Genomic DNA, 11557 nt, shown 5'->3' with positions numbered 1-11557 from the left:
CCGCTGCCAGAGGTGGACTTGGGGGTGAGTCGGGTGGGTGCCTCTTAGCGGCCTGGCCTTGCTCCTCTACCAGTCCTAGTATCTCTCCCCCTCTTTCTTCCCCGTGGATTTCCTTCCCTCTTTTTCTCTGTAAATTTCCTTTCTCGGCCTCTTCTCTTTCCTCCTCTGTTATCTGTCCTTTGACACCCCCCACACACACACACACCTCTACCACTCTGGGCCCCCAGACCCACCTCTGGTTCACTCCTTTCCTATTCTCTCTGTTCCAGTCTCTGCTCTCTCATCCCCCACATTCTTCCCTGATCTGATGTAAGAAGGCTGCCTCGCTGGGGGCTGTGATTTCTCCTGCAGCAGCATCCTAGGGAAGGCAGACCAGTACCCCCTGCACACCCCAGCTATTTAGGGGAAAGGGAGGCAGTGAGAATAAAGACTTCTGGGTTCTCTGTTTCTGCTTCGTTTGATCTGGAAGGGGAGTAAGGAAATAAAACAGCGTTTCACAAGTTCCTCTGCTTCCCCAGCATTTAATACAGGTTCAAACGCTAAGTTTAACGCTCAGGGACAGACATGTGCTCTGGTGTCTTTCTTTCCAGGGCTGGGGATCCCTGGGCCCCATGCCCAGCCTCTCTCCCACCAGCCCCAGCCTGACCCAAGCAGCCTCTTGCGGGGCCCTCTCCCTAAAGATACTTAAACCAAATCACAATTGTCATCATGACAACAATAAAGCAGGAAAGTGGATAATCACAGATCCAGCCCTGGTGATTTTTTCCCCCCTAAGAAGCCACAACATTTAAACTTGGTTTGCCCTGGACCGCAGGGTCTGACAAGACAATAACAACAGAAAAAGCTTTTAAAACCAATTTAGCACACGTGAAAATGTAATTCTAATGAAGAATCAATAGGCTGGCGGATCATTTTTCCTGGGACTCCTTGGAGAACCTGAGAGAGACTTTCAATCAATGGGGCCGGCAATGAGCAAAAGGGCCTAAGAGACAGTGCAGGACAGAGAGTGAGGGCCAGGGAAACAAAGAGAGCAGGCCTGAGGGAGGAAACTGAGGCTCAGAGTTGGGACCTTTGCCTCTGTTTCCAGAGTCCCCAAGGCTCCAAGAATATCAGAGCTAAAGGGCCAAGGCTGCTCTATTCTCCTCATGACACCTCTGGTGTGACACAGGCTGCTTAGCACAATGACCTGGGCTGCCTTCCCCTGGGCCTAGGCCCCAGCGCTGGCACTGCCCCAACCTGAAACCCTGTGTCCAGGTAACTGTGTCCAACTGGCTTAGGAGCATGCAGGGAACACTGAGCCTGGTGTGCTCCTATCCCATGAAAAATCGCTGGAGTGGGTGCCTCTCTTTGTACGTATGCCTGTCGGGTGTCAGTTTGAATCTGATAAGACAGTAGCCAGAGCAACTAAGATGTGTGTGGGTGGTGGCATGTCACACTTTATATAAAGCATATGGACACACACTATCTCTTGCCATGCCAAGGAGGTTATCATGGTGTAGAGAAGAGGAAACCAAGAAACAAGTACTGTGACTCAGCAGGTCACAGTGTGTGTGTGAGAGAGGGAGAGAAAGAGAGAGAGAGAGAGAGAGAGAGAGAGAGAGAGAGAGAGAGAGAGAGAGATTGGATATGGTTCTAAGTCTGACAGTGAAAGGCTATCTATATGTGTGACCATCTCACTTGTCATGAAGTGACTATCCTGGTAAGGTGTGACTTTGGTGTGACACAATACCCTGCCACTTTGCCTATGAAAATACTGCAGTGTGCATAGCAAAGAGAAAAATGTTGAGTTGTTTATGTATTGCTCTTCTGGGATTGGAAAATCCCCATTTGATGGGGGTGGCAGGAAGAAGAAGAAAAGAAACACAGTCAAGATCTGATGCTTTACAACTCCCGTATTTTTAAGATGCTAGTTTGGCTGTTAGTTTTCCGGAAGGACAGGAATTCATGATTTTTGTAGGAAGATTTAAAAGCCTGAACTTGGGAAACCATGAGAGAGGTTTCCCCCCTGAGCTCTTGGGTCCTTCCCTCCGACTTCTTGTCCTTGGTTGAAGAATCTTTCTCCGGGAAGTTTACCTTCAGTGGCTGGGAATCCTAGTGGACAACTTTCATCCCTGACCAAAGCTGGCCTGTAGCTGGGACCAACCCCCTACCCAGGCCCTTAATGCCTTTCAGCTTGGGACTTGGGATTTAAGCATTCTGAGGCTTGGGGGGAGGCGGGGTTTACAGAGGGTCTTCCTGGATTGGCCTCCCATTGTGACTCCTGGTGGAGGAGTGGGCTGTTTCCTGGAGTGGGAGGTCCAGAGCCTGTGGGTAGGTATAGAAAGTGGGGCCAGTGAGGGAGAGGGGTGGCTTGTGGGTTTGGGGGCAATAGTTCTTCCTCATGAGGTGGGTTTGTGAAAAGAAGGAGAGAAGTGGGTGGGGTGTCCAATCCAGATTGGAAGGGCAAGTCGCCAAGGGGCAAAGCCAAGTGGATCTTTGCTGACATCCGGGGATGAGAGCAAGCATCTGGGTGTGAGTCTGAAGGTTCAAGAAACTTTAGGCCAAGGGGCCAGAAATGTTGGGGGGGCACCAGGGAGTGACTCCAGAGTGTGATGGGAAATTTAGAAGGGTTGCCCCTCACTCACGTGCACTCACCATTTTAGGAAATAGGTGGAACTTTCCCCAGTTATTCCGAGGTAGTTTGGGGGTTCTGTTTTGTTTTGAAGGAGAGCTTGTTTGGGATTGAGGGTCCGGTTCCATCCCATTGGTGGTAGAAAGTTCCTTTGGAGCCACTGCGTGGTCTGACCAAGGGCTTTTAAGGAACTCAGGCCGAGATGCTCCAGTTTGTAGCCGTTCAGGGACCCGATGGTCCAGAAAGTAGGATGGGAGGGGTGGTTGCTAACAGTCCGGAGGAAAGGGACTGAGCACCAAGCTGAGGCGTGCAAGAGTCAGACTGAGGGTGCCCCAGCCTGCGAGGCCGGCTCACTGCAGGGAGGGTGCAGAGAAGAGGAGGGGCGGGGTGGGAGGGTGTGCCAGCGTCTAGACTGGGGATTCGGTCTGTGGGTGCCTCTGGCGCGCTCTCGGTTGGCCTGGGGCTGGCTCGGGCCGCGGGGCGAGTGCGCGCGGGGCGGAGAGCCCGGCGTGGCTGCTCCTCGTGGGCCTGTGCCTCGGCGTGGCGTGTCAGGGTGTGTGAGCGCAGACGCGGGCGCGGGCGCGAGCACAGCGCACTCCCCAGGCGGCGGGCAGCCAGGGTTATCTGAGCCGCTTGGTCTTGGGTGGCTGCTCCCAGATCTCCGGGCGGCGGCGGCGAAAGCCAGACGCACTGTCGGGCCGCTGAGGAGCCGGGCAGCCAGACCCAGGTCCGGGGTGGCGGCGGCAGGGAGCAGAGCATGGAACAGCGTGCGGACCGGGCCGGTGAGAGTGGGGAGCGACCCGTCAGCGTTACAGGCAAAGGGGCGTCTGAGAGGGAGGGGCGGGAAGACGGAGGGCGGACCTCACCCCGCCTTTTTGGGTTTGCGACCGGAGCTGCCTCTGCCTGCCCTCGCCACCTCTTCTAAACCTTCCATCCAAACTTTCTACCGAGAAAACGGGACTTTTCCAACTTGGCTTTGCTTTTCCTTTCTGTTGAGCGTGTGTACGACTTTCTCCACGTCTCGCGGCCTGTAAATATTTTTGCGAAACTTCCTCCAAGTTGGAAACACTAGGGAGGCTTTCATTTCTAGTGAGATGTGTGTGCGCGCGCGCGCGGGTGCGTGCGCAATAGTGGTTCGGGAAAACACCTGTGTGCAGAGTGTGTGCAGCATCTGATACATTTGAATATGAATCGAGGGGTGAGCATTGAGGTGGGAGAAGGCTCAGCTGGGGAAATCCCTACCTCTCTGGGGGTGGGTCTAGGGGGAGATGTAGCAGTCCCCTGGAGAGCCTGTGGGGAAGGTACTCAGAGTCGGATTCCCCCAAAAGTTAAGGGGGTAAAAGGCTGCTTCCTTTCTTCCTTCCTCTTCCACTTCCCCAAGCTTGCCAACTTGGCTGGACTGGGGCCTTGGTGTGGTCCAGGGGTGGAAAGCCAGGTTTCCCAGGTGTAGTTTTGGATGGGCAGGGAGGGAGAAGGTTGGATCAAGTTGCCAGAGTGTTTAAAATAATTCCACAGAGGTCATGGCCTAATTCTAGATTCTCTCTCTCTCTCTCTCTCTCTCTCTCTCTGCCTTACCCAATCCTCACTCTCCCCTGTCACTCCCCCACTAACTCTACCTCTAATTCTTTGAGCTGATCATCTAGGAGTTCCCCATGCCCAAACTGTTCTTTGGCCCATTCCCTGGACCGCCCATGGCTCCTTCCTGAGTCCTTGGCCTCTGTGAAGAACCAGGACCCCCAGGCGTGTCAATGGTGGCCTTCTGGGCTTTTAGGGCTCTGGGCCACCCCTCCTCGCCAGAGGTTTAAGTAGGGAGATCAATAGCAAACAGTTGTAATGATCTAATTAATTATGGCAAAATTAAAAGCGAGTACAAAATCAATCTCTGATGGTGTTGAAGATGGAATTCAATTGAGAGCCCATCTGTGCACCCCCTCGACCGTATAAATATGCAGCCCAAGGACAGGGCTAATGGCTAGCCTTTCCTGGGACCTTTCTCCCCCTTTTCTTCCTCTCCTGCACTGGCCTTCTCCCTGGCTCCCTCTCTCAGAAAGGAGTTTGCCTCCCCCAGCTTCCTGCCTCCGCCCTCCCCCTGCCCAGGGGCGCAGGCTCCAGCTCCTCATCTTCCCACAGTTCCTCCTGGTAGCTTCCTCAGCCTGACAGCCTCAAGGTGCGGGGACCGCAATCCGCTAGTCTCCCAGTAAAGACCCCTGGGCCTGTTCCCCAGCACCTCAGACAAGAGAAGACAGAATGGTGGGCGACATTCTGGTGCTCCCAGCAGGCCCCACATTTCCTGTGCTCCAGCACCTCACCTCTAGAAACTGGACTGGGGCTCTTCCCATGTCCCTAGGGGGCCTGCGCCTACCTGCTGGTAGAGGGATGGCCGCCAGGCCGCAGGACTGAGCACCGCGCTCCCGGCCCCTTCTGTCCTTCCTTCCTCCCTTTGGCCGGCGCCAGGCTTGCGGAAGGGCGGGGAACTGTGGGCCGCTGTGCAGGAGGCAAAGGCGGGTCTGGGGGAAGGACAGCGCAGTCCCCTTCCAGGTGGTCGGGAGGAGGCTTTCGCCTCCCAGCCGCCTCCCCCGTCTTCCTTTCCTCCGCCCCCTCCCGCGCCTTTGACTCCATCTCCTCCCCAGCCCCCCACCTCCGCGAGGTTTCCCCGGGGGCCGTGTCCCACAGTCTGCCCCAACAGCCCTTCGGGCCCCTTCAGGCTAGTTCATTGGGACAATGACACACGCACTCAAGCGAGCGTGCCTGGCACACGCCCGGGCGCAACCGCTGCAGCCGGGTTTGGAAGGATGCGGGTTTCATTCAGTCTTGGGGAGCCTATTCCGTCAGAAAGAAAAAACGAGAAGAAAGGCGTAGGGTGAGAGGGGCAGCAGCTGGGTCCATTGTGTGGCCAGCCCTGGCCGCCTTTCCCTCCCAGAACCATAAAATAAGAGGTTTGTTTGCCCTCCTCCCCTTTTCTCTCCTTTCTCTCCCCTGGCCCATCCCAGCCGACTGTCTGGCTCCCTATCGGTGGTGCTCTGCCCCTCCCTCCTAGGGCCTAGGGCCTCTCTTGCCCTAGAGCCTCCTCCTCCGTGGTGGGCAGTCCGGGCCCTCAGAGCCTGGGGGAGACACTGCCTGGCGCCTGCCGGCCCTCTTTAGCCAGGCCTCCTCACCCCACTAGTAATTGCTGGGTTGACCTGCAGGATTGATTGTCGGCCCGCCGGAGGAGGGTGTGGAGGCCTGGGCCTCGCAGCAGCCAGGGCTGAGAACAGAGGGAGGAGAGGGAGGCCCAGGACCCAGGTCCTGAGGATTCACCTGAACCTAGCTGTTCCCTAGAACCCCTCTGCCGCCCTCCACCCTCCCAACTTTAGGCACCCTCCCAACTGAAGCTCACACTCACTCACTCACTCACTCACTCACTCACAGAACTGAACCCTCACCCATACTCACCGGGCCCCCAAGAAGACCCGTCAGACAGTCTCTTTAATTGATTTGGCTATTGAGAGAGGCTTCATCCTCCCTCCTGCTCAGTTTCGTTAGCCAGGGGTCCAGACCTCCTGCCAGTTCTCCCCCCGCCCCCCCCCCAGCACTCTTGGCGCGCAGCCTGTCTCGGACCCTCAGCTTTACCTGCGGCCTGCTCTGCTCCAGGAACAGTTACAGAAAGTTAAGAAATAACCCAGGGGCGGTGACCCTGGAAGTACCAAACCCAAGCACCTTCGCTAGACAGAGAACTAGCCCTTGGCTTCGAAGGGATACCATCCAGCCCCTTGGTTTCAAATTCCAGGCATGGTCTGCTCTGTGGCGGCTGGCAGAGGGTGGAGGCTCGCAGGTCCCTGGGGCAGGGTCCAGCTCCACAGCTAGGGTCCATCCCTCCCTAACCCATCCCTGACCGGCCTAAACCGCCGGTGCAAATACCCAGAGACTCCACCCCCACAATCACAGTAACTCCCATCAACAGCCCTGGCCGGAGCCGAGGTTAGGGGACCCAGGGCCAGGAGCCCAAGAAGGAGGAGGGGGCTGGGGGCTGTCGCTAGGTGCGGCCACAAACCTCGGCTGTCCCTAAGAGAGCACCTTTTCCTGAGCCATCTCTCCAGCTCAGCCAGACCCAGTCCCCCCGTTCTCCCCTCTTCCCTCCGACCCAGTCCTTTGTCTCCAGCCACTGGGGCGCCCGGCTGGCCGTCGGCTCCGGAGGCTGGTTGGCGGGTCTCCCCTCCTTACCCGCTCCCGGCTCGAGCGCGCATCTCCGCCCGCTCCTCTCCTCCTCACAGCTGCTGCGAGAGGATGATCGGAGGGCGGGCGCCGCGGAGGGATCCGAGGCAGTGGCTTTGGTAGCTGCTCACAACTCTGAGAAAACTCGCCTCGGTCCTCCCCGCCCCTTTCCAACTCCGGATCTGTGCCGCCCGGCCATGCGCCCTCGCCAACGCGGGGCTGCTGCCTCCGGCTCGCCGGCCTGGACTCGCAGTTCTGCCCGGGCGTCTGAAGCTGCACTCCCCTGCCCTCCGTGGTTCCCTCTCGCCTGCCCCTGGCTGCTGCCTGTCTCCTCCTTCCGCAGCCCCCTTCATCGCGACGGCCTTGAGTATGCACGTCCCGGGTCCGCCCGCACTGAGTCCCCCAACCACAGCCCGGTCAGGCCGCCAGTTCAGGGCCGGGCAGAGAGGGGGGTTAATCATTACTTTGCCGCCGACATCCTCCCTCCCTGGACTCTCACTCAGGCCTGCGGGGGAGGGGGAGAGAAGGGGGCCAGGTGGGGACCTCGCCTTCGCCCAACCCACCCTTTGCGGGCCAGTAGACTCAGGAGCCTCCTTGGGCCCCCCTCAGCACCCTTTTCACGTGCCCTTTCTTTTCCTCCCCCTCCCCCCTCCTTGGCCTCCGCTCACCTCTGTCGTCTGGCTGCGCCTGCCGTCGCCGCCCAGGGCGCTGGCTGGGGCAGTTTGGCTGTGGGTCTGGGAGGACCAACTTTCTTTGTTTGGAACCGGACCCTGCCAGCTCCTCCCAAAGGTTTTGGGTTTTGGTGGACAGGCCCTAAGGGGACCATGCCCGAGACCACAATTAGCCCAGCTTGGGAGAGGGGGTGGCCTGTAGTATAACTGATCCTCTAGCAGCTGCGCTGGTGCATGGGAAGCGGCTGCAGGAAGAAGTGGAAAAGAAGGATGGATAGAGGGATAAACTTGGCCTGTGATCAATGGAAACAAGAATCCTGAACAGAGGAACACAGAAAAGGGAGCAGTGAGGAGTCCCCTAGAATGTCAAGCTGGACTGGACTTTGACTCCATCATCTACTGTGGCAGTGTTGGTACCCAATGCTTTCCCATTGGCTGGCTCCGTGGTGTAGGCAGGGCCGCGTGATTAGTTCCATTTTACAGGTGAGAAAACAGAGGCTGAAAGAAGCAAACGGATGCACAAGGTGATTGCCACTGCTTTGGATGGTCTGCAGGCGACCTGTCCCTTTCCAGCTGTGTTGAGGTCCCTGCATGTCTGCGGGGTGCGGTGGGGGAAGAACTGGCTGTCCAGGTCTCAGCTGTAGGGGCATCCGTGGCCTCTTCTCTGGATCGTTTGTCCTAACTTGGACCTCTCTCCAACCTTGTTACCGCAGGCCCACTTCCTCCTGGCTTGACTTTTTTCCCCTCTCCCGACCCCCAGTCAGATGGCCCACGGTTCGCAGCCACATGACAGGCCCGTGCCGCTAAGAGACCGCTTTGGTGGCCAAGTGGCTCTCATTGTCGTCACCTCTCAAAGGAGCTGCGAAGGGCCGGCAGGTCGCCGGGACCTCTGGTGAGAGAAGTCGGGTTACAGGGGGAGGGGCAGGAAGATAAAGGCCCAGCGCGTGCGCCGGGTCTGCCCAGGACCAACACGCCGAGCAGGCGTGGCGAGGTGCAGCGAGCTGGCCCCCAGGGCTGTGCCCTGGGAGCCCAAATATTGGGAACAAAAGAGGAAGAAGAAGAGGGAAGGAGGGAGGGAGCAAGGGAAACAGCGAGGAGGCAGAAATTAGGGGGTCTTAGATGAAAAAAAAAAAAGAAAGTAGCTTTAGGGGGAATGTGCTGCGGAGTGTGAAATTGCAGCCCATGGTGCTCCATATTGTACCAGAAGCTCTTCCAAAAAAAAAAAAACCACCCATCCTCCAACGTGACCAGAGGGCTCGAGAGGGGGCGGGGCCGGGAGGGGGAAGGGAGGGCCAGTGCGAGCTGGTCTGGCGGAGGCCAAGAGGGGCCCCGGGTGTGGACGCCACCCCACTGCCGTGTTCGGAAGGTGCGCCGGCCCCCGGCAGGCAAGTGGGCCGCGGCGTCCATCCCAGAGGCTGATCTCCCGAGGAACTTTTCTGTTTTGGTAGTGGTGTTGGTAACTTCCCAAACTGGGAACAATCCAGGAAAAGAGCTTGGTGGCAGAGCTGCTCCTGGCCTCCTCCCGCCTCTCCTCCCTCCTCCGTTTGTTTCTGCCTCTCTTCCCTTCGGACTAGTTTTTCCCCCTCAGTTCTAAACAGCTTCCCCCCCCCCCCTGAACTTTAATGCGTTTAATTTGGTCCGCGCTGTGGGAAGCATTTCCTGGGGAGATACATTTAATTTCGGAATTTCTAATCCCCTCCCTTAGAGCCCGGGCCCTGGCGCCCCTTGCCGCTCCCCGGGAGGTGGAAGGAGGAAGGCAAGCCCAGGACGCGGGGGAGGGGCGGGGCTGCCCCACCCCCAGACCCCCTGTGGCCTAGTCTCTTACGCGAGGGCTCGGCCAGCGCCTGGGCCTGGCAGGCCAAGGGGAGGCCGCCACACCGCTGCCTGGCCTGGCATTGACAAAAAGCACCGGGCCCGTGGGGTCGCGACACTTCGAAACAAGCAGAAGGGGAGCGGAAGGGAAGGAGCAGGGGACCTACATGGGCGCTGCTCTTCCTTTGCCACCTGTCCATCCAGCAACGCGTTTAGGAGCTGCGGGTGCGAGTCTCCGCTTGGCTTGACCTGGGGCGCCTGTGCGTGTGTGCACTCGCCGGGCGGTCGCCCCCGGGACACTTCCCCGCGCCGAGCCATTCGGGCCCTCCGCACGGAAGGAGGCACTACGCCGGGGACGCGGGGTGTCGCGCTAGCCTGGCTGGGAAGGGCGCAGGGCAGGCGAAGGAGCTGAGATCCACAAGGAAGATTTATTGGGCAGATCAGATGCACAGAGGCGGCTAATGAAGCAAATCCCGAGATGGGTATCAGAGCAACTCCCCAAAAGTTTATTTGCCTTTAAATTTCCGCAGGGAGGCGGGCGCCTTGTTTGAAGTGTAAATGCCCCTAGGTTGGGGGGTGGAAAGACCGCTTTGAAAACACCAGAGAGAAAAGGTTCATTTAGAAGCAGACGGGGAAATGCAACCAACCCTGACAGGTCGGAGCCCGGGTTGTGTTTGGGGTTGGGTTGTTTTCTTTCTGTCTCTTTTCTTTTGCTTCTCCCCCCCCACCCCTTTTTCCCCTTTGCCTACCCCCACCTCCACAAGTCTCTATAGAAGAAGAAAGGGAAGAACAGGAAAGAGGCCGTTGAAGCGAGAGTCACTGGCTGGAGAGAAAGCCATAGGTCAGCCTTCCACCCAGGAACCCTAGCTGAAGGCAGAGCCTGGTCCACAGGGTCACTTCAAGTGGCACCTGCTCACCAGGAAGCTCTGCTTAGCTTCTAGACTTAGCAGGAAGCTAGGGGGGAAGCTGCCAGGGGCTGGACCTGCTGAAGGGGGACTGCCCAGCCTGTGCAGCCCTGGGGAGGGTCCTGGAGTGGAGGGACTACCTGGGAGTTGGACTTCACTTCCCAGGGGGTGCCTAGGAAGGGCAGATGGGGTGGGGTCACACTCCCAGCACACTTGGTGCAGTCTCCTGCTAGAAAACATGACCAATCCTCTTGTCTAAGACAGGGACATCCATGTCATCTGAGCTCACACTCTTGGGAGTGTGACCACGCATCTGCCCTTCCTAGGCACCCTCTGAGGAGTGGTTCACTTGTTCGCTCCCCTCCTCCCCCCACTTCAAGCCTTAACTTCTGGGTGCACATCAGAGGAATCTTGGGGCAAAGGGCTGCTTGAGCTCTGAACTGGCCTCTGTGAGAAGCCTTCTTCGGGGCCTCTCTCAGCTCCAGGGTGTACCAGCTACTACCAACGGAGAGTCCTTGGCACTGGGAGCGGGTCCCACTAGGCGCCTAGGCGACTGGGACTCTGTTTTCTTTTCCCCTCCCACACGAAGTTAGTGCGTGTACGTGGGGTTGAGGCCAAAGCAAACCCGGGAGCGCCATCTGCAGGCCTCCAGAAGAAGAAACTGACCTTCGGGGCCCCACAGTGCACCTTCCACCTCAGGCCCAAGGGAATTAATTGCCTCCGCCGGTTTGAGGGAGGTGGGGGCTGCTAGGGAGGGGGCGGGAGGGGGAGAGGTGTTTCTTTTTCCTTTCTTTTCTCCCAGAAGTGATCTCACCGAGGAAGTGGGGTCAGGAAGATGCAGGATGGAGAGCCAACGCCGGGATCCCAGCGGACCCGGGCCTCTGGTAGTGTGAGGGGTCCCAGGACCTTGTCCGGCTGAGCGCGGCCAGCGCCCCGCCTGAGGGCTCAGGGCGCACGGCAAACCCCGGTCCGGGAGGCCTGACAGGAGTCTCTTGTTGGTTGAGGGCAGTGGGGGAGGTTTTTGACACTAGCTCAGGCCACGGCCGAAAGTCCGGAGGCGCGGGTCCCTAGGGTATTCTTCTGCGCCGGGGCTGCAGGCGGGCTGGAGCTTCTCTGCGCGGCGAGCGCGCCGCGCAGCCCGGACTTCGAGGAGGCGCCCTTTCCGTAGACCCAGGGAAGCGGGGGGAGGGAGCGAAGGAGGGAGAGAGAGTTAAAACATCAGCTGAAGTGCCAAGATGATTTATGAGACGGGGGAAAATATTTCATAAAGATCTCCCGGATATTCTGTATTTAACCAGTTAGGAGACAAAGGGCCGCTCCTGCCTGGTTCAGGCGAGCGGACCCGTGCGAGCGAGCGAGCAAGCGGG

General features: G+C 58.3%; 1 protein-coding gene across 1 annotated transcript in view; it reads left to right on the top strand.

Moving 5' to 3' along the window:
• Positions 1–3368: 3368 nt before the first annotated feature.
• The window catches only part of PAX2 (paired box 2), a 95940-nt gene continuing 87751 nt past the window's right edge, over positions 3369–11557 (top strand). The window contains exon 1 of the mRNA XM_004701313.2: positions 3369–3393. Within this exon, the coding sequence (XP_004701370.2) occupies positions 3369–3393 (25 nt within the window). The remainder of the gene's footprint in view (positions 3394–11557) is intronic.

The sequence above is a fragment of the Echinops telfairi genome, unplaced genomic scaffold (assembly GCF_000313985.2).
Source record: "Echinops telfairi isolate 266 unplaced genomic scaffold, ASM31398v2 ScPeMD7_70;HRSCAF=299, whole genome shotgun sequence".
Classification (NCBI taxonomy): domain Eukaryota; kingdom Metazoa; phylum Chordata; class Mammalia; order Afrosoricida; family Tenrecidae; genus Echinops; species Echinops telfairi.
This window is presented reverse-complemented; position numbering and strand designations above follow the sequence as displayed.